Here is a 23,280-nt window from a genome sequence, read left to right as displayed (position 1 = left end):
TCGGCAGTGCTCGGCGCGCTGGCCCGGCCCCCAGCTCCTCGGGCCGCCGCCCCCCGCCCGCCGCGCCGCCGCGCCGCCGCGCCAGGAGGGCGGGGCCGGGGCGCGCGCCGGTCCTCTGCAAGCGGGCGGGCGGCGCTCGGTCTCGGGAAGCGGGGCGGTCTCCGCCGGCGTCGCGCGCGCTGTGTGTGAGCGGGGTCGCGCGCGCGCGCGCGGCAGGCGAGTGAGGGAACGAGGAGCGGCCGGGTGTGAGTGTGTGGGAGTGAGAGTGTGTGGGAGTGGGGGTGAGGGAGAGGCTGACGGGCCGTGAGGCTGTGAGAAACTGGGCGAGTGTGCGAGGACGCCCGGCCTGGCTGCGGGAGCCGCGGTCGGCGGAGGAGAAAGGAGGCGGCTCCCGGTATTCCGACCCCCTCCCCCTCCTCTCCTTCCCCTCACTTCCAGCCGCCCGGCGGCCCGCGCTTCCTCGAAGGCCCCAGCCCGGCTCCGTCGGCCGAGAGCGAGGGAGGAGCCCCCTGAGCCAGGTGAGCGGTACGACCGCTGCTGCCCCCGGGTGTAGAGCCGTGAGGCGAAGGCGCGCCCTCCCGAGTGGGCGAGTTCAGCGGAATGGATCCCCCCACTGGCGGGGGCTGGGCCGGGGAGGGGACGGGGCTAGTGGAGGCCGGTGGTCGCCGCTCCGCGGAGTCGGTGGGGAGCGAGGCGGGGCCCGGCCTTCGCGCGTGTGCCGGGAGGCGCCGGCCCGTGGCGTGTGCGTGAGACCGGGCGAGCCGTGTCTTGGGGGCGGCGACCTCGGGCGTGTAAGGAGTATGGTTTCCCCGCCGGCGAGGGGGTGTGGTAACCCCGGGAACGCCGGCTGGAGTCGGACCCGCGGGCTGCTGATGTGTCCTCGGGATTGCGGCGACGACCCCCCACACACACCCGCCCCTCATTCCCCCAAATTCTATGGAGCGACCGCGGGAGGAGGATCATGTGTTGCGGTCCTGCAGCTCCTGTTTTCGATTCCACGTTTTCCTCCTTACGTGTAAATTTTAGAGAGTGTGACAGTCATTCCACGTTTTCCTTTGACAGCCCTCTGAATGAGAAGGGGATGACCAAAGAATTGCTTATCTAGTTTTGATTCTTTACAAATTTGAGGATGATGTACATATTACACTCCTCACCCCTCAACCCCCAGCAAAAAAAAAAAAAAAAAAAGGAAAGCCCAGAGTGGAATAATTTCAATCTGCCCTTGATATATCCTTATCTCTGATCACACATTTGTAATTCCACTATTTTATTCCATTTGTGTTTGCGAATAGCGATGGGGTGGTAATTCTGTGAGTGGGGTTATTAAGCTAACCGTGCTCAATGCAACTGCTATGTAAATTCTTTCAGTATGCTGTCATTTTCCCATTAGTTACATATATTGTTACCACATCTTTGTGGAGTTAGGCTCAACTCTAAATCGGTATAGAAAGTATATGGGCAGCCTACTATGAAGATTTTTCTTTTTTTGTGGGCTTGATATGTTCATTATATTTATGGGTGTTCTTTAACCATTTAAATTTAAATGTTTTAAAATCTCATTTTTGTTACTTTCACAATATTGGGTAGCTTAAAGGTCATTTCTTCTATTTAAAAAAATGATTTCTTGAAACCAATTATCAGAATACTTTTAAGATATTCATTTGGAATAAAACACTCTGAAATTCCAGTCGTGGAGATTTAACACATATTTCCTAAATTTTAGTATGTAAACCTCTAATTTTAAAAATAATCACAGTTACATTTCTTTTCCAATGGTTACTGTTTTATTTGGTTAGTGTGTCAAAGGGGAGGAGACCTATTTTGTCTTGAGATAATTCTATTTTATTCCTTTCTATCTTAGTTATTGCTGTTAATTTCCTTCTTTCATGTCATTGATTTAGTTGTTAGTTTGGCAACATGGCTGTTGATGTTTTTTATCTTTCTCTGTCTCCCTTTTTTTCTCTCTTGTCTTCTCTTACCCCTACCAGGTGCTGGAGTCCGCTTGTCAGGGAGGGGGGCAGTCTGTGATTCTGAGAACAGAGCCAAGAAGGGGAACAGCAAATTCAGTCACATACAATCCTCCACTCAGTCAAGAGCCGCTTTTCTCTTCCTGCCTTGCCCCCCGCAGGGGGTAAGGAACCGAGCATTTAACCTTTAGCCCATTGGCTACCAGCTGAAATTCTACTTATCTTAGTTTCTAGTGGATAGCTTTCTTATTTTGCCCATGTTTCCTTAGCATCCCTGTTTAATATACTTTTGTCAGTAGTAGCATCTAGGAGTAGCAGGGAAAGTAACAAGAAATTAGCGCCTTCTTTTTTCCCTTCTAATTCAGGCCCCTTTTCCTCTCCAGAGGGAAATTACCAGTAAACTCTTCTAAATCTTCCACCCCTTCTCAGTCATACTGTGAAGAAGCACACTAAAGTGGACATTATTTGACTAGTGAACACGAACCCAGCTTCAGGCATTGGTTTGTTGTGGCACATGGAGAAACATCTCTTTTAAAATATCTCCCAATTACCCTTTTCACAATTTGTATCCACTTAGGATTTGCTGCTGGGGTAAGTCACTAGATGTATTTCTCAAAGCTCCCCTCTCTATGAACTGAAAGACTGACCAACCATGGACACTGGTAGGGGCTGGGGAAGGGACAGAGCAGAGCCAATTGTTCCACGCTTTGGGAAGCAGGAGTAGCTTTTATCATCTTCCTCTGGGGAGCAGGCCTAGAGACATAAACTGAGTGAAAATGGGTGGAGGAAGAACTTCTATACCCACGAACCACATGTGAAGAGAGAACCAAACATAAAGTAAGGAGGGTGAGTTTTATTGTATGTTGCTTTCTGACAGCTGTTTTGGGGGCACTTTAGTGATATACATTCATAGGAGGACTTTGTTTTATGGCAGATTAGTTTACAAAGTATTCTGCAAGTGGGATTAAGTCACAAGCATATGAGAAAAGAGCCTCTAGAAATTTTAATTATGTGGCGTGGCGCAGTGGCTCACACCTGTAATCCCAGCACTTTGGGAGGCTGGAGGCAGGTGAATCACTTGAGGTCAGGAGTTCGAAACCAGCCTGGCCAACATGGTGAAACCCCCCCGTCTCTGTGAAAAATATAAAAATTAGGTGGGCATGGTGACGCATGCCTGTAGTCACAGCTACTTGGGAGGCTGAGGCACAAGAATCGCTTGAACCTAGGAGGTGGAGTTTGTGGTGAGGCAAAATTTTACCACTGCACTCCAGCCTGGGCAATAGAGCAACACTCTATCTCAAAAAAAAAAAAAAAAAAGAAAGAAAAAAGAAAACTGTAATATATTATTAGAATCTGAGGGAAGAGGAGAGAGTGATAGTGAAAAAAGTATTATTTGTAAATGTTAGCTGTGCTGATACATGTGGTTGTTTCAAGAGAGGTTGAGTAGGGAGATTACGTACAGATGTTGGAAATTGTCTCTTAATTGTCTCTTGGAATTTTCTGCTTGTCATATTAGGGATTGTTAAGAAATAAGGTAGTACCTCCAAAAGTATCTATACATAATACATTTTAGATTTATATGCCATACGTATCCCTGTGCATGTTAGATTTGCAGAAAAGCACTGGCTTCATAGTAACTAATGCCAGGGTTTTGTTTTGTGTTTTTTGTTTTTTTTTTTTTTTTGAGACGGAGTCTCGCTCTGTTGCCCAGGCAGGAGTGCAGTGGCCGAATCTCAGCTCACTGCGAGCTCCGCCTCCCGGGTTTACGCCATTCTCCTGCCTCAGCCTCCCGAGTAGCTGGGACTACAGGCGCCCGCCACCTCGCCCGGCTAGTTTTTTGTACTTTTTAGTAGAGACGGGGTTTCACCGTGTTAGCCAGGATGATCTCAATCTCCTGACCTCGTGATCCGCCTGTCTGGGCCTCCCAAAGTGCTGGGATTACAGGCTTGAGCCACCGCGCCTGGTCTGCCATGGTGTTATTTTTAATGTTTTCTTTTCCAGTGTGTTTTTTTCCCCTCTCAAAATTGGCTTGGATGACAAAAGCCACAGAGCTAGCCAGCTCTACTCCTCTAGAGGCTGGTCTGCATGGAACCCATCTGTTTATATCTTTTTTTCTTCTTTCTGAAATTATGTTTTTGTTTTTTTCTTCTAACTTTGTTAACAAAGCTAATTATTTCTGGATCAGTTATATGATCAAAATGGGAAGTAAGCACACGCTTGACCTCCTTTTTTTTTTTTTTTTTTTTAAGAGAACCCGAAAACATTAATTAGGAATTTTGAATAGCTACATTTAGATCTTATGGGGGCCGGGTGCAGTGGCTCACACCTGTAATCCCAGCACTTTGGGAGGCTGAGGCAGGTGAATCACTTGAGGTCAGGGGTTTGAGACCAGCCTGGCCAAAATGGCAAAACCCCATCTCTACTCAAAATATAAAAATTAGCCAGGTGTGGTGGTGCGTGCCTGTAATCTCAGCTACTCGGGGGGCTGAGGCAGGAGAGTTGCGTGAACCCTGGAGGCAGAGGTTGCAGTGAGCTTAGATTGCGCCACTGCACTCAAGTCTGGGTGAAAGAGCAAGACTCCACCTCAAAAAAAAAAAAAAAAAAATCTTATGGGGACTCTCATTTGCCTCGTATTTAATATTAAAATAGCTATGATTTTTTGATACTCTTTTACAACTTGATAAAGCAGATTATTAAAATATGTTCTATTCCATAACTTCTCAGTGTTATGTATCAGGTTATGCATTTCCCACTGGGGATAACGTCAGGGAATAAAATGGTTATGGGTTCTTTCTTCATGGAGTTTACAGACTAATTTTGGTAATCTGTATTTTTTATCTGTCTGTCAGTTATCCGAGCCATGTCTGAAGGAGTCTACTGGATTCTTAGGAAATGTGTACTAATTTGTGAATTGATGAGCTGGCAAAACAAAAATCTGCTTAAACATTACATACCTGATTAATTTTAATACCTTTTATTTCAAAAATGTATATCAAGTTGTGACAAAGAAGATTCAAACCTGTTCCTTTCTTAAATGGTTTTATTCTGTATTCAACTTCTTACATTTCCTTTTTTTCCTTTTGATACTAGCTTTTGGCTTCACGTTCCTATAAATTTAGAGGTGAGGTCTCTGAAATGGAATATAGAATTGCTGTATAAGATCAGACCATTTCTTACTGTGCTCTCCAATTTTGAGGAGTATTTGAATTTTTCCTACTTTATCAGAAAACTGTATTTGGAAAAGTCAGGTAGGTTTGCCCAAATAGCAACCTTGGAACTCGACCCTGAGGCTTTGGAGTTCTCAGTTGTTAGTTTATTCCTTTGACATGTGATTTAGTTAGCCATATCTGTAAAGCCTTGGGTTTGAGAGTAAATGAATAGCTTTCTAACTCCTTTTTCAAAGTAATATCTGGGAAGAAAATTTAGACAGAAGGCCAGACATTTATCATGTTAAATATGAAACTTTGGGACTTTGAACTGTACTGTGCATTAAACCTAGGAACTGTTTGCTGTACCATGTTCCAGAAATAACTTGATATAAGTTTCTTCTGTTAAGTTAAATCATTAGAAATGTTTGGAAGCTGGGCATGGTGGCTCATGCCTGTAATCCCAACACTTCGTGGGTGGATCACCTAAGGCCAGGAGTTTGAGACCAGCCTGGCCAACATGGTGAAAACCCATGTCTACTAAAAATACAAAAATTAGCCGGGCGTAGTGGCACATGCCTGTAATCCCAGCTACTTGGGAGGCTGAGGCAGGAGAATTGTTTGAACCCAGGAGGTGGAGGTTGCAGTGAGCCAAGATCGCGCCACTGTGCTCCAGCCTGGGCAACAGAGCGAGACTTCCTCTCAAAAAAAAAAAAAAAGAGAAAGAGAAATGTTTGGATTCCAGATAAACTTTTTTTTTTTTTTTTTTAAAGGCAGGGTTTTGCTTTGTCACCCAGGCTGAAGTAGAGTAGTGTGTGATCATAGCTCACTGCAGCCTTGAACTTCTAGACTCAAGCGAACACCCTGCCTCAGCCTCCTCAGTGGCTGAGACCATAGGCCTGTGCCAACATGCCCGGCTGATTTTTTTTTTTTTTTTTCACTTTTTGTAGAGATGAGACCCCACTATGTTGCCCAGGCTAGTGTTGAACTCCTGTCCTCCTACCTCAGCTTCCTAAAGTGTTTATTTTTTGTAGAGATGAGGTCCCACTGTGTTGCCCAGGCTGGTCTCAAACTCCTGGCCTCGAGCAATGCTTTTGCTTCAACTCCCAGAGTACTAGGATTACAGGCGTGAGTCACTGTGCCTGGCCCCTACCACTTTCTAATTGTGACTTTAAACAAGTTATCTAACCTCTCTGCTAAAACAGCGTCACTGCCAAATGAAGACCATAACACACTGCAGAGGGATGGTTGTGAGGATTAAATGATAAAAATAAACCATCTCATATTGTGTTTGGTACATATAATTACTCAGTATGTGAATTTATTTTCTTTACCCAAGTTAGCTTTGATGGTTCTGATTTCTTTGTAGAAAAAGCATAGAGAAATAGAAAATCTTAATTCCAGTCTTGGGTCTATTATTGTGATATCTTGGGCTGGTCTTTCTTTAAATTGGGATAATAGGAACCTGTGTTCCTCACATTATTATATACAGATTAAGTGACAAAATACATGTAGAAAGTATTTTATAGGTCAGATGTGGTGGCTCACACCTGTAATCCCAACACTATGAGAGGCTGAGGCAGGTGGATCATTTGAGGTCAGGAGTTTGAGACCAGCCTGAGCAACATGATGAAACCCTGTCTCTACCAAAAAATACAGAAATTAGCTGGGTGTAGCGGTGCGTGCCTGTGGTCCCAGCTACTCAGGAGGCTGAGGTGGGAGAATCACTTGAACCCAGGAGGCGGAGGTTTCAGTGAGCCGAGATCACATCATTGCTCTCCAACCTGGGTGTCAGAGTAAGACCCTGTCTCAAGAAAAAAAAAAAAAAAAAGATTTGGTAAGGAAAATGGCGTTTTATAAACTCACATCACCTAAACATGCGTATTTGTTGAACATGCTTTCAATCATGACTTAATAATCTGTAAAAGAGAAATTATCTTTATAACAAATAAAACTGTTTAAACATAGACTTTAAGAATTCATCTTTTTTTTTGTTTTGTTTTGTTTTTTTTTTTTTTTTTGAGACAGAGTCTTGCTCTGCCGCCCAGGCTGGAGTGCAGTGGCCGGATCTCAGCTCACTGCAAGCCCCGCCTCCCGGGTTCCCGCCATTCTCCTGCCTCAGCCTCCCGAGTAGCTGGGACTACAGGCGCCGCCACCTCGCCCGGCTCGTTTTTTTTTTTTTTTTTTGTATTTTTTAGTAGAGACGGGGTTTCACCGTTTTAGCCAGGATGGTCTCGATCTCCTGACCTCGTGATCCGCCCGTCTCGGCCTCCCAAAGTGCTGGGATTACAGGCTTGAGCCACCGCGCCCGGCCAAGAATTCATTTTATAGCACTGGCAGACCCTAGTTTTTAAAAATAAACCTTAATTATATACTATGATAATGAGTTGGGTACAAATGTTAGCACATCTGTTAAATTTTCCCTGAGTCCTAAAAGTAATTCTTCCAGAGGATATGTTACTTAACAAATGCATTAACTCCTGAGCCATGGCCCATGCCTATAATCCCAGCTATTTGGGAGACTGAGGCAGGAGAATTTTGCTTGAGGCCAGGAGTTTGAGACCAGCCTGGGCAACAGTGAGAACCTGCCTCTAAAAGAGGAAAAAATTAATTAACGGGACATGGTGGTACATACCTGTAGTCTCAGCTACTTAGGAGGCTGAGGTGGGAGGATTATTTGAGCCCAAGATTGGAGGCTGCAATTGTGTCACTGCAGGCTTGGTGCAGAGCAAGACCTTATCTCTAAAACACACACACACACACAAACCATTTAAACTCAGAGTTTACTAAATAGGTAAGTGTTTGGGGGTATATATTCCAAGCAACAGGAAACATGAAAGAGTATGTGTTTAGAAAATTGGAAGTGACAGAGGGCAGAAGATTTATTTGGAGGCTTTTATAGTAGTCCAGGTGTCTTAAGTTGAATATACTGGAGATAAGAGTAAAATGGGCCAGGCATGGTGGCTCATACCTGTAATCCTAGCACTTTGGGAGGCCAAGGCAGGGGGATCACTTGCGGTCAGGAGTTCGAGACCACCCTTGCCAACATGGCAAAACCCAGTCTCTATTAAAAATACAAAAATTAGCCGGGTGTGGTGGCACACGCCTGTAATATCTTCCCTGTAATATCTGGGAAGAAAATTTAGACAGAAGGCCAGACATTTATCATGTTAAATATGAAACTTTGGGACTTTGAACTGTACTGTGCATTAAACCTAGGAACTGTTTGCTGTACCATGTTCCAGAAATAACTTGATATAAGTTTCTTCTGTTAAGTGAAATCATTAGAAATGTTAGGAGGCTGGGCATGGTGGCTCATGCCTGTAATCCCAACACTTTGTGGTCAGGAGGCTGAGGCAGGAGGATTGCTTGAATCTGGGAGGCAGAGGTTGCAGTGAGCCAGGATCATGTCACTGTCCTCCAGCCTAGGTGACAGACTCCATCTCAAAAAAGTAAGGTGCAGGTGATTTTAATATTTATTTATTTATTTATTTTATTTATTTGAGACGGAGTCTCGCTCTGTCGCCCGGGCTGGAGTGCAGTGTCTGGATCTCAGCTCACTGCAAGCTCTGTCTCCCAGGTTTACGCCATTCTCCTGCATCAGCCTCCCGAGTAGCTGGGACTACAGGCGCCCGCCACCTCGCCCGGCTAGATTTTTATATTTTTTAGTAGAGACGGGGTTTCACCGTGTTAGCCAGGATGGTCTCGATCTCCTGACCTCGTGATCCGCCTGTCTCAGCCTCCCAAAGTGCTGCGATTACAGGCTTGAGCCACCGCGCCTGGCCGATTTTAATATTAATAGAATTAACTTTGTGTAAACAGTGAAAAAAGGATGGAAATAAAAATTGATGCCCAGTTTTCTGAATTGAGTGCCTTAATAAGAATAGGTATATCAGTCAGGGTTCTCCAGAGAAATAGACTCAATAAGATATATATATAATATGTGTGTGTGTATATATATATATATATGTATTTTTAAAAATTGTAAATGTATTTTAAGCGGTTGGTTCATGTGATTGCGGAGTTGCTAAGTTCAAAGTCTGTAGAGTAAGCAGCAGTCTGTAAGCTCGGACAGGGCTTGATGTTGCAGTCTTGGGTCTGAAATTTTTGGGCAGACCAGCAAACTGGCAACTCGGGTAGCATTTCTGTGAGTCTTTCTATAAGTCCTGAGTCTTGAGGAAGAGTTCCTCCTCAGTTTTTGCTTTTTAGCAAGACCTTCAACTGATTGGATGTAGCCCCTCCACATTATGAAGGGTAATTTCCTTTACTTAAGGTCAGCTGATTAGATGCTAATCAATATGCAAAATACCTTCAGCAATGTGTAGACTATTTTTTGCCCAAACAGCTTGGAACCATTGCCTCACCAGGTCGACATAAAATTTAATGATCACAATGGGGAATATAGGTGCTGAAACATTTCTGTGAATAAAAATACATTCTCTGTTTTGTTTTTTGTTTTTGAGATGGAGTTTTGCCCTTGTCACCCATGCTGGAGAGCAGTGGTGCAATCTCAGCTCACTGCCACCTCGCCTTCTGGGTTCAAGTGACTCCCCTTCCTCAGCCTCCCAAGTAGCTGAGATTACAGGAGCCCACCACCATGCCTAGCTAATTTTTGTATTTTTAGTAGAGACATTTCACCAGGTTGGCCAGGCTGGTCTCGAACTCCTGACCTCAGGTCATCTACCCAGGCTGGTCTCAAACTCCTGACCTCAGGTGATCTACCCACTTCAGCCTCCCAAAGTGCTGAGATTACAAGTGTGAGCCACCGTGCCTGGCTTTTTTTTTTTTTGGACTGAGTTTCGCTCCTGTCACCCAGGCTGTAGTGCAATGGCACAATCTTGGTTCACTGCAACCTCAGCCTCCTGAGTAGCTGGGACTACAGGTGTGCACCACTACGTCCAGCTAATTTTTTTATACTTTTAATAGAGACAGGGTTTCACCATTTTGGCCAGGCTGGTCTCAAACTCCTGACCTCAGGTGATCTTGCCCACCTCAGCCTTCCAAAGTGCTGGTATTACAGGCGTGAACCACCGTGCCTGTCTTTTTTTTTTTTTTAACATGCTCAACTGAGGCAACAGTGGGTGGCGTTTAGTTAGGGATGCCCAGGAGGCCCATTGAAATGGATTCTGAAATTTAGTTGAGAAACAAATATCTAGTGGGTCAGTGGCTCCAAAATAACAAAGTTGAAACCTGGCTTTGGATGACATTTCTAGAAAGTGGAAAGCAGAGTTTAAGAATGAAACTTGGAGGATCATGTACAGAAGGAGAGATGTCAGGAGGAAAGTCACAGAAAAAGAGACTTGACAGCGTACCTAAAATTTAATGAGAGAGCATGGAAAAAACACCATTCAGTGTGCTTTTTCCTGTTCTTTCAGCAACACCAATCAACACAGACAGAAGATCCATTGATGGAGATTTCTCCTCACCAACAATCATTTCTGCTACGGACACCAGCTAGGTGTCCTTTAATTCATTTCTGACACTCTCCCACAGGTTGAGTGCTCCCACAGGTTAACTGCTCAGTCCCCAAAACTACCCCCTACCATGCCCCCCACCAGTACAGGCCTCTGGACTTCAGCCAGAAGGCTGACTGGCTTTAAGTTGGAGTTTCCACCAACCCTGTCTTTGGGTTTAATTTGCTAGAGCAGTTTACATAACTAAGGGAAACGTGTTTACGTGTATATTATAAAGGATACAGATGAAAAGGTGCATAGGGCAAGGTATGGAAGAGGGCATGGAGCTTCTATGCCTTTCCTAAGTGTGTCACCCTCTAGGATCTGCCATGTGTTCAGCTATCTGGAAGCATTTTGAGCCCAATGCTTTTGGATTTTTTTGGAGACTTCATTACGTAGGCATGATTCATTAAACCACTGGCCACTGGTGATCAACTTGACTGTCAGCCCATGTCCTCTCTCCAGAGGTTAGGGGATGAGACTGAAGGTTCCAACCCTCTAATCATGACTCATTCTGGTGACCAGCCCCCATACTAAAGCTGCCTAGGGGCTGCCAGCCATCAATCAATTATTAGCATACAGAAAGACATCATTTTGGAGATTCTTATGATTTTAGGAGTTGTATGCCAGGAAACAGGGTTGAAGACCAAATACATGTTTTGTAATATCACATTTTTGAGAGACACAAATTTGTTATTTTTTTCCACAAACTTGATTCAGCTCCTGTGATTCCTATCCAAGAGTGGATAGTGTTGAAAACAAGGTTTGAGTAGTATAATTTTTTATCCTATGTACAGTCTTTCCTGAAGCACATCTGTATGAACTGACAAATGGAATAAATGCTATTAAAATTCTATTGTGTGTTACAAAAGACTTCTATACAGATTGTATTGTGTGTTACAAAAGACTTCTATAGAGATGCTATTGTGTGTTACAATAGAGTTCTATACAGATTCTATTGTGTGTTACAATAGAGTTCTGTACAGATTCTATTTTATATTAGTGTATGTACTTTTTCCCTTTAGTTTTATTTTTCTTCAGTAGTTGGAATTTTGAGCTCATATGTTAATAGATTTTCTTAGTAGTAAGAGGTACCTTAATATCTTCAGATGGTAGGTTGTGATTTTTTGCTTTTTCTGTGCTAAAAGAAATACCTTTGGGAAGGGTCCTCAAGAAAGATGAGAGGGAGAGAAATTATCTTTGATTTTAACTTTTTTCTCTTATTCTATGATGTAATACAAATCTTTTATGCTCTCATTTGTCTTCTGTTGACACAACCTGTTGAATAGGTTGACACGTCCTTTTGGAAACTCTCAATATTTGTAATGTATTTTGAGATTTTGACTCGAAACATTGAACTTTTCCTTTGTTCATTAAGGAAATTTGATCTAAGTTTTAGATCCCAGAATGTTGACCTGAAAAAACTTTTAAAGTAGAAAAATTATTCCTTGGATTGGTCTAATATGGGAACTAAAAGTTGGGAGAAACTAAATGGTACTTTCTAAACTATTACCTTAGAAAAAATTTAGGAAATCTCAAGCAGTGAAACAAATGTCTGTTTATTTCCTATTTCAGAAGATGAATGAAGTGTTTTAAGATTCCCATTTGATTAATTTTGCCTGAGTATTCCAAGATGCAGTGCTGATTTTTATTGGCATGCTGATCCAGAAGTTTGCGTGGGAAAACTGTATCAAAAACAAATTCTCGTGGTAGAATTTCTCTTTATTTCAAAAAAGGTACTTTTTTCAGTAGTATTTATTTGCTGTCCGATATTTATACATTGTTTTTCTTGATATACTGGAGGAAATAGAGGATGGGATTGGTTGTCCTGAGCTTACATTCTAAGAGGGGAAATACTATACGGTACTCATTTATATGTGGACATTTGCAAGCGCTGCATTTATGTTTTGCTACTGGAGAATATTTTCTTTTTTTTCTTTTTTTTTTTTTTGAGACGGAGTCTCGCTCTGTCGCCCAGGCTGGAGTGCAGTGGCCAGATCTCAGCTCACTGCAAGCTCTGCCTCCCGGGTTCACGCCATTCTCCTGCCTCAGCCTCCCGAGTAGCTGGGACTACAGGCGCCCGCCAACACGCCCGGCTAATTTTTTGTATTTTAGTAGAGACAGGGTTTCACCGTGTTAGCCAGGATGGTCTCGATCTCCTGACCTCGTGATCCGCCTGTCTCGGCCTCCCAAAGTGCTGGGATTACAGGCTTGAGCCACTGCGCCCGGCCCTGGAGAATATTTTCTTACACTTACCTTACAGTTACTACTAGGAAAAAAGTAACCATTTTATTTTATAGAGGACTTTACTGTCGTTTAAAATAGTGAATATTATCTGAATTTTAAGATTCTGGATCATTAGCAGGACTGTCATTGGTGTACTTTTGAGCTCCTGTGCTATTTAGATTTACTGGAATCTTTTTGACTTCTTGTCAGCATTTCTGTTTTTTTGTTTTTCTTTTTTCTTTTCGTCAGCAGATGGGAAAAATAGAAAAGTAGATGTTTTAAAATTCTGTTAAGAGGAAACAGCTGTGCCCAAGGCTAGGTGCGAACCATTGAGGGGCAGAAGCAGGCAGGCACGCCTGGAGCCTCTACCTTTGGGATTGAAGTCTTCACCCAACATTTCTGGCATCTCAGATGTGAATCCAGTTGGAGCAACCCTAAGAAGGCAAGCAGCTATTGCTGCAGCAGCCCTTGGGGAGGCCCCATCGCTTGGGCATGGAGGAAGGCTAGCCGCATGTCCTCCTGTGGGAATGGGAGTGTACCACTGGACAGGTTTCACTTTCCCTGGTTTCACTTTCTGTGGTTTCAGTTACGCCCTGACACAGAACAATAGGATATTTTGAGAGTGGGAGAGACACCGCATTCATGTAACTTTTATCGTAGTATATTGTTATAATTGTTCTATTTTATTGTTAATCTCTTACTGTACCTAATATACAAATTATAGATATGTATGTTAAGGAAAAAACATATATATGGTGCAGTACTATCTGCAATTTCAGGCATCCACTGGGGGTCTTGGAATAATCCCCTGTGGATTTGGAGGGACTACTGTATGGGTAATCAGAGGTTTAATGTAGAAAGTATGTTTTTGTTTTGAGGTGGAGCTCTGTTTCTCAGGCTGGAGTACAGTAGCATGGTCTGGACTCACTGCAGCTTCAGGCAGTTCTCCTGCCTCAGCCACCTGAGTAGCTGGGATTACAAGCACGCACCACCACACCCAGCAATTTTTTTTTTTTTTTTTTGTATTTTTAGTAGAGATAGAGTCTTAATCATATCAGCCAGGCTGGTCTTGAACTCCTGACCTCAAGTGATCTGCCCAGCTCAGCCTCCCAAAATGAGCTACTGCTCCCCACCAGTTTCTTTCTTTCTTATTTTTTGAGATGGAGTTTCGGTGTTGCCCAGCACCATCTCCGCTCACTACAACCTCTGCCTCCTGGGTTCAAGCAGTTCTCCTGCCTCAGCCTCCCGAGTAGCTGGGATTATAGGCATGCGCTGCCACACCTGACTAATTTTTGTATTTTTAGTAGAGACAGGGTTTTACCATATTGGCCAGGCTGGTCTCAAACTCCTGACCACAAATGATCCGCCTACCTCAGCCTCTCAAAGTTCTGGGGTTACAGGCAGGAGCCATCATACCTGGCCTAGAAAAACATGTTGACTGGAAGCTTTGTGGCTCTTCAGAGGGGAATGTTATTATTTTCCGATTTCAGAACCATTGTAGCGCACGTAATTTCTGTCTACTGATGTATCAGCAGCAGAACATTTCTGCTTCCGAATTGCTAGTGACTGTAACCTTCCATCCTGACTGCTATTGGGGCAGCAACTGCCACACTCAGGTGAAAACCACCGTACAATGAAATTAATCATCAATTGGCAGGGCATGGTGGCTCACAGACGTAACCCCAGCACTTTGGGAGGCCAAAGTGGGAGGACTGGTTGAGGCCAGGAGTTTGAGATCAGTCCAGGTAACGTAGTGAAACCACATCTTTACCAAAAAAATAAATAAAATAAAAAATTAGAGACTGGGCCTGTTGGCTCACACCTATAATTCCATCACTTTGGGCAACACGGCAAAACCTCTATCTACTGAAAAGAGAAAAGTACAAAAATTAGCTGGGCATGGTGGTGGGCATCTGTAATCCCAGCTACTCTGGAGGCTGAGGCAGGAGAATTGCTTGAACCCGGGAGATAGAAGTTCCAGTGAGCCAAGATTACACCACTGCGCTCCAGCCTGGGTGGCAGAGCGAGACTCCGTCTCGAAGAAAAAAAAAAATTAGCCTGAAATGATTTGCTCCTGTCGTCTCAGCTGCTTGGGAGGCAGAGGAGACAGGTGGATCACTTAAGTCCAGGAGTTTGAGGTTGCAGTGAACCGTGAGCTGTGATTGCATCACTGCATTCCAGCCTGGGTGACTGAAACCCTGTCTCAGAAATCTGCAAACGGGTGAGTTTCAAGAGACAAGTGTCAGGCCAAGGCACGGACATAGCTTTGCAGTGTTGGAAGTCAGTGACAGAGTCTTTCAATAACTACTGATTACAGACATTTTAAGGGCATTTTTACAATTGTTTTGTCAAGGGAAGCTGGGGATATTCTATCTACATCAGGTATTCTGGTGTGACTTTTTCTTTTGTGGAGCTTTGCTTTCTGAGTGAGACCTTCCCAAGTGGCCTGGAAGGCCCTGTGTGGCTATAACTGCTTTTTTTAATGAGTGTAGTATCTGTTTGGGTACAGCGTCTGGTCAGGGACACACTGTGGCCTTTCCTGTGATTGTCCACAGGGAGGAGACTGAAATGCAACCCATAAAAAAAGTTGTCCCATCAGGTTGAATTGACAGTGCAGGTTTGCGCTGTACCTTTGCCATATGTGGTTAAAATGGAAATGTCTTTTCAAGAAAAGTTTCATAGGAGAAAAATTTATCAGAAACAGTCTGTTTAAGGAGGAGAGAGGATAAGGTTTACTGCCTGTAATAATATGCATGGAATATCCTGCTGTAGGGAAGCCATAACGTTTATATATTTTTCATTTTAATGAGCCTGGTCCTTATCTTCTTCTGTGTGTGTGTGTGTATGACGGAATTTTGCTCTTGTTGCCCAGGCTGGAGTGCAATGGCGTGATCTCGGCTCACTGCAACCTCCACCTCCTGGGTTCAAGCAATTCTCCTGCCTCAGCCTCCCCAGTAGCTGGGATTATAGGTGCCCGCCACCAAGCCCGATTAATTTTTGTATTTTTTTTTTTTAAGTAGAGGTGGGGTTTCATCATGTTGACCAGGCTGGTCTCGAACTTCTGACCTCACTCGGGTGATCCGCCCAGCACTTTGGGAGGCTGAGGCGGGCAGATCACCTGAGGTCAGGAGTTCAAGACCAGCCTGGCCAAGATAGTGAAACCCCATCTCTACTAAAAAAAAAAATAAGAAATTAGTTGAGTGTGGTGGCACGTGCTACTTGGGAGGCTGAGACAGGAGAATCACTTGAACCTGGGAAGCAGAGGTTCTAGCAAGTCGAGATCACACCATTGCCCTCCAGCCTGGGTGACAAAAGTGAAACTCCATCTCAAAGTAAATAAATAAAAATAAAAAGTTATTAAATATTCAGAACTGCTAACCCTAGAGCATCCGATGTTAAGTTAGCATAGTTCCTTCCTAGCATGTGTGTAAGCTGAGTTACTACCATAATCCAGTTTAGATACCCTGCTTGTTTAACAGAGACTTAGGCCCTTGAGGCAGTGGATTGTGGGGTAGTAAGTTAGTTAAGAGAGGTAGGTGGTCAAGTGTGGCAGACATGGCATTTCAAGGTACTTGGGAATGTGTGCTGTTGGCTCTGGTGGTGCCCCTGCCCAGCAATGCTCTGCTTTCAAACCGTGTGCACCGTGGAGCAGGCCCTTCTTGCTGGTACCTGGAGGGTGGCCCATGTCCAGCTACCACTATTCAGGAAGCTGCTGGTCTGTACAGCTTTTCCTTCCTGCAGTCTTTGCCCGGGACCTTTCCTTTTGTGTTAGGTGTGCCATATTATCTGGAATAATACTTGAATGATACTTGACATTTTGTTTTTTTGTAAACATTAAAAAAAATCTTTTTGTTGCTTGTTTTGAAACTTGTAACTTTTTTGCTTCTCAGGAAGATGATTTTTAATGTTGCATTGTTCGTGATACAAACTGTAAGCACCACTATCTGGAAAAAAAGTCCTTTTTTGCATTTTGGTAAACAAGCTGCATTTATTTTTAAAAATTCTATTTATAGAAAGAATAAAAACATTGAGTAAGAGCATGCTGTCCTCTGGCTGAAATAAATGAAATGTAGTGAATGGACCTGGACATTTATTTGGCCCTTTTTGCCATTCTCCAATTATTTATTTTGACTAAAGCTACTGTGTAAATGACTTCATCATTGAAGCTTACCTAGTAAGATAAGTGCTACTACCTGTTTTTTTTTCCTACATACCTATAACAAAACCAAGGAAGAAAATTGAATATAAAGTTAACCACAGATACAAAAATATACTTAAGTGGGGTTTCTAGTGATGGGAAAGATGGAGATGTATTGATTGGAATTTCATTTCATATCAAGAACAGAATGTTGAGGGAAGAGATAAAAAGTCAGTGTTCAGATTAAAGTATATTTCTAGACAATGTGTAATATTGGGAAGGGTATTTAAAGTTTCTGCTGAGTAACCAGCTACAGTTATTAAGTTGCAGTGCCATTTTCCCCAAGGAAAAATGGAGAAATCGTATTTCTGAAGAGGTGGTCAGTTTCCATATTACTAGTGTATAATTTTAGTTTGAATGAAAGGGAAACAGAAATAATATCTACACTTGTTTTTTCCTGTTTATATAATTAGTGTATAATCTCAGCATTTATTTGTATGAAATCCAGAAATCAAGGAGATTTCTTGATTTACCTTTTATGTATATTTTCTCTTCCATCTAGATAGACATTACATCCAAGAGGATATAATCCAGGCAAGGAAACACAAGCTAATCAAGATGTGTAGTTCTGTGGCTGCCAAGTTGTGGTTTTTGACAGATCGTCGCATCAGGGAAGACTATCCTCAAAAAGAGATTTTACGAGCGCTGAAGGCCAAATGTTGTGAGGAGGAACTGGACTTTAGGGCTGTGGTGATGGATGAGGTGGTGCTGACAATTGAGCAAGGAAACCTGGGTAAGTCTATACTAAGTGATCTTTTGGATTTTTACCTAGAATATGATGAATCTGCATGTTTTAGGAATAACTAGGACAGAGGAATTCGTAGCCTTGTCATTACTAAGTGTCTTCTAATTATAAGGTCTAATATATTTTATGGAAGTAATATAGACACTAATATTTATTAACTTTATTAGGAAACAGTTGTGAGGCAAATTAAAGATGACCTTCAAAACAGATAAACAATAAAACAAAGTAGGCACATGCCTGTAGTTCCAGAGGCTAAGGTGGGAGGATCATTTGAACCCACAAGTTCAAGTCCAGCCTGGGCAACATTGTAAGACACAGTCTCTGAAAAATAAAAGTAAAGATGATTCTCAAGTTCCTTTCACTTTTACTGTCTTCTAGTTTAAAATACCTTGTTTATAAGGTGCTCCTAAGGAAATTTGTATCTTTGGAGGTTCTTTCATTAATACTTGATTAATAAATTAAACCCATGTGATTCCTTTTTATAAAACACTTTATACATGTAATATAAACTAATACGGTTTTTCTTACAGGTGAGTATCTTAATGATTTAACTCAATTGGTGATAAATATTTCTAGTATTTTTAGTATTTCGTATTGTTTTAGCACTGTAGGGGAAGATATCCTGGAAAAGTATAGAAGTTCTTTAGTACTGATTTTCAGGAAACTCTTAAATATTTTCTTTTGAAAGTTTTATGGCTTACTGTAGCTAAATTGGTAGTTTCTGTCAGGGAGCGTTATATGGTGTCATATAAATGGACTTTTTGACTGACTTTCAGAAAATACTTCATAATTTAACGATAGTATAAATACATTTTAGATCACTTTCTTCCTTTGTGACTAGAATTACACTGAAGCCCCATGATTTAATTTCCTAATCAATGAAATGGAGAAAGACAGTTATTGTGAGAATTAAGGCAATGCAAAGTACAATAAAATCTTACTTTATCTGCCATGGTAGGATAATTTCATTCATAGGCTAACAGATCTAGAATCTTGTCTAAATTAAAAATGTTACCATAGGTTGAGTGTCACACTAAGTATAATCTGTTAGCAAACATCACTTTTATTTTCAATCCTCTTGTAACATTTATTTATTTCATCCACAGTACTTTTGATCAGTTATTGTTGCCAAAAATGTTTCTTTGTTTTTTCACTCAAATGGATAAGTACTCTTGTTCTTTTTTTTTTTTTTTTTTTTGAGACAGGGTCTTACTTTGTCACCCAGGCTGGAGTGCAATGGCGCGATCTCAGCTCACTGCAACCTCTGCCTCCCAGGTTCAAGCAAATTCTCCTGCCTCAGCCTCCTGAGTAGCTGAGATTGCAGATGTGCACCACCACACCTGACTAATTTTTGTATTTTTAGTAGAGACCAGTTTCACCATGTTGGCCAGGCTGGTCTCGAACTCTGAACTCAAGTGATCCACCTGCCTCGGCCTCCAAAAGTGCTGAGATTACAGGCATGAGACACCATGCCCGCCTACTCTTGTTCTCTTGAATGTACTGCCTTTATCAGGATGATGCTCACTATTTTATTTTCAGTGTAATTCTCTTTTCAGTATATATTGTCTGGGTCCAATACCTAGTTATTTATATCCAGGAAATCTGGGATAAGAGTCTATTCATTATTTCATTAAGTATTATTTCAGCATTTACTATGTGCTAGACAGTGGTATGGTATACGAAATAAAATATAATCCTCGTGTATTCTAAAGGATAAGGTCAATATTTGTCAAACAATCATGCAAATACATGTAAAGTTATAACTTTGGTAACATATGAATGAGAAGTATGAATGTCACTTTGCACCCCTCTTACATCTGTGACCAAGATCCTTGATCAAATCAAGGTAAATCTCTAAAACTCAATATTTGTGACATGCTTGTTCAACTTACACAGCTTTTTCAGTGTAAGTGTATGTACAGTTATTATTGAAATTGGAGTCAGAAACTCAGACACTTTATTGTATTGGGAGCCATGTTCTTGAAGTCTGCATGAGAAGAGAAATGCCAGTGTAAAACATTAGTTCACTCAACACCACTCCTACAAGGCTTCTGGTGGTTGGAAAACCAAAGGCTATAGCCATAGTTCCTTATGAAATCTAGTGGCTACTAAGTAATAACACAAAATGTGGGAGGTAGAAATGGGCATCTCTATTTTTAAAAAGTGTATAGGTTGAAAAGGATCTGAGGTTGAAAACCATTGCTCTTGATATTTTTCCCAGTTACCTAGTGAACATTTTCACTTTATTCTCAAGTGGCATTTCTGTGTCAATCTATCACAGTGCAACTTGCTTTTTTCCATCAAAACTGTCTTATTATTTCAGCTTCTCTGTCTCTGTAATATCACCTTTCTCCCGTTGACCTAGCCTTACTGTTAACATGTCTTTTTTTTTTTTTTTTTTTAATCCACAAGAGCCAGTATGCTACAAAATTTTGTTGCTTTTTCCTTCTAAGCCATAAATATTCTATCTTCTCACTATCCTGGGTCAGGCTATCATAGCTTCAGTTTTTGTTTTTTAAGACTAAAAGTGAAGTTTTTTTTTTTTTTTTGAGACGGAGTCTTGCTCTGTCGCCCAGGCTAGAGTGCAGTGGCCGGATCTCAGCTCACCGCAACCTCTGCCTCCTGGGTTCACGCCATTCTCCTGCCTCAGCCTCCCGAGTGGCTGGGACCACAGGCGCCCACCACCTCGCCCGGCTAATTTTTTGTATTTTTAGTAGAAACGGGGTTTCACCGTGTTAGCCAGGAGGGTCTCGATCTCCTGACCTCGTGATCCGCCCGTCTCGGCCTCCCAAAGTGCTGGGATTACAGGCTTGAGCCACCGCGCCCGGCCCGTGAAGTTTTAATTAATAGGTAAAAGAAAGGGAAAGGAGATCAGCTCTCCCGTGAGAGAGAGGGGCACCTGAGTGGGGCTTCCCATGGCTTCAAATTTTAATGACTCTAGTTAGCCCTCTAGCTTTTTCTTTCTTTCTTTCTTTTTTTTTTTTTTTGAGTTGGGGTTTCGCTCTGTCACCCAGGCTGGAGTACAGTGGTGTGGTCTTAGCTCACTGCAGCCTCAACTTCCTAGGCTCAAGCGATCTTCCCACCTCAGTAGCTCTTTCTTTTTCAAAACTGTCTTTTCCTCTCTAGCATTTTTACATCTTCATTAAACACAACTTTTATCATCCTAATATTCTTTTAAAAATCTTCAGAAACTTTTCCCCTGAAGTGTTAAATCTAATTTAAAATTTTTTCAGACTTTTTGTTGATGCACCTCCTATATATTCAGGCATTTCTAGAAGGGTTTTTTTTTTGTTGTTGTTGTTTTTAACATGTATTATTTAACCCTCATATCTTATGAGGGAGGTGATATTACCATTATGCAGATGAGGAAACAGGCTGTTTCACAGAATTAAGTGGAGAGACTTAAACAAATTGGGATAAGGGAAATGTTCTAAAATTGTGGCTATTTTGCATAATACAGTGAAAATACTAAAAACCACATTTCTATACTTTAAATGGATGAATTTTACAATATGTGAATTATATCTCAATAAAGCTGTTTAAAAAATGTTACACGTCATTTACACGTTACACGTCATTTGTACGTTGTCTGTACAGTGTTTTCACAGTCAAAGAGAAGGTATAGTTATAAATGAGTAGAAGGCATAGAAGTTCTTTTGGTTTTCCTTTTTTTTCCTCCTCATTGCCTCTCCCTTTGTGTCAGTGTATGTAAAACTGCTCTCTTGAACTTCTCTTACAAATCTGTTCTAGCTCCAATATTAATCTTTTCTATTAACAGTGTCCTCTTCCTAGCCTAAGCTTGAAGAAATCGTGGAGTCAGCTTTCTTCTTCATTCTCTCTTACTTCCAGATACAATGTTATAAAAGACTTGTCTGTTTTGTTTGTAATATATCTGACTTAATGTCTGTTCTTACTACTGCTAATGAAATCAAAGGTGCCTAAACTATTATAGTAACTTCTAAATTTGTTTCCACTTTAAACTCATCTTGTAATGTACTGTAGTCAAATTAATCTTTCAGAATTACAGTGCTAGTTATATTTGCCTTTCCCAAATCCCCTTTATCGTTTTATTGCCTAATCCTGCAAGTTTTTTGTTGTTGTTGAATATCTTCATCGGTTAAAAACTTTTGAAACATTCACCCCAATATATGCCTGTTATAAAATAATGAATAATGTACTATGCTAGTGCCTGTTGTAGGACTGTCCTTGGGCTAGCAGAATTGTATTTTCCCTGTTCATCTCTTTTACTGACAGTGTGGCCTTGGATTTTCAGCCTCTGTGCCTCAAATTAAAACCATCCCCCGGCAGCAAGTGTGCTGATTTTTCACAACTATCCCACTGTGGTCAAACTGTGCCAGCTAATCTGATTGCATTTCCACCTCTGTGGAAATGGAATCAGACCTAGGTAAAAAAAAGGCCATAGATTTCCATTGTTCATACCCAGAGTTCTAGCAGGTTTTTGTTGTTGTTTTAAATGTGTCTCAATTTGTCTGTCTTTGGTTAATTACCAGAGCTCTGAAATAGAAGTGATAAAAGTATTTCCAGTTTTGTACTTGTTCTTTGGGGTGAAGGTTTCTTGACCTCTTTTTAAAAAAATAACTTCGGCCAGGCACAGTGGCTCACTCCTGTAATCCCAGTGGCTCACGCCTGTAATCCCAGCACTTTGGGAGGCCGATGCCAGCAGATCACAAGGTCAGGAGATTGAGGCCATTCCTGGCCAACATGGTGAAACCCATCTCTACCAAAAATACAAAAATTAGCTGGGCCTGGTGGCGTGCGCCTGTAGTCCCAGCTACTCCGGAAGCTGAGTCAGGAGAATCGATTGAACCCGGGAGGTGGAGGTTGCAGTGAGCCGATATAGCACCATCACGCTGCAGTCTGGCAACAAAGCGAGACTCTGTCTCAAAAATATATATATATATGTGTGTGTGTGTGTGTGTGTGTGTGTATATGTGTATATATATATAATTTTTAGAGCAATTTTAGGTTTACAACAAAATTAGGCAGAAAGTACGGGGATCTCCTGTGTATCTCTGCCCACATACATGCGTATCTTTGCCCCATTTTGAACATCCCTTACCAGAAGGACACGTTTGTTGAACTTGATGAACTTACATTGACTCCTCATCACCCAAAGTCTATAGTTTACATTACAGCTTACTCTTGGGTGTTCTGTAGTCTGTGGCTTTGGGCAAATGCATAATTACACATATCCACCACTGTGGTGTCATACAGAATAGTTTCCCTGCACTAAAAGTCCTGTGCTCTGGCTGTTCATTCCTTTCTCTTTTTCTCTCCTGTTCGTCCTCCTCCTTCCCTTCTTCTCACCCATCTCTTGACAACCACTGACCCTCTGTCTCCGCAGTTTTGCCTTTTCTAGAATATATATATATATATATCTCTAGAATAACATATATAGTTGGCACTGTGCAGTATGTAGTATTTTTGTATTAGGCTCTTTCAGATAGTAATATGAATTTAAGGTTTTTCCACATCTTTTCCTGGCTTGAGAGCTCATTTCTTTTATTGCATAATTATATTTCAT

General features: G+C 42.0%; 1 protein-coding gene across 9 annotated transcripts in view; it reads left to right on the top strand.

Annotated features, from left to right (window-relative positions):
• RIMKLB (ribosomal modification protein rimK like family member B) overlaps nucleotides 1–23,280 on the top strand; it is a 111,596-nt gene that overhangs the window by 18,267 nt on the left and 70,049 nt on the right. For 6 of the 9 annotated variants that reach the window (XM_023192404.1, XM_023192402.2, XM_023192401.1 and 3 more), the window contains exons 1-2: nucleotides 118–518; nucleotides 17,493–17,723. In XM_023192404.1, the coding sequence (XP_023048172.1) occupies nucleotides 17,549–17,723 (175 nt within the window). In that variant the 5' untranslated portion in view covers nucleotides 118–518; nucleotides 17,493–17,548. Of the gene's footprint in view, nucleotides 1–117; nucleotides 519–17,492; nucleotides 17,724–23,280 lie in introns of those variants that run through there. The other 3 variants (XM_023192403.3, XM_023192399.2, XM_023192400.2) reach the window with 3 other exon arrangements.

Source organism: Piliocolobus tephrosceles, chromosome 10 (genome assembly GCF_002776525.5).
Source record: "Piliocolobus tephrosceles isolate RC106 chromosome 10, ASM277652v3, whole genome shotgun sequence".
NCBI classification, from domain to species: Eukaryota; Metazoa; Chordata; class Mammalia; order Primates; family Cercopithecidae; genus Piliocolobus; species Piliocolobus tephrosceles.
This window is presented reverse-complemented; position numbering and strand designations above follow the sequence as displayed.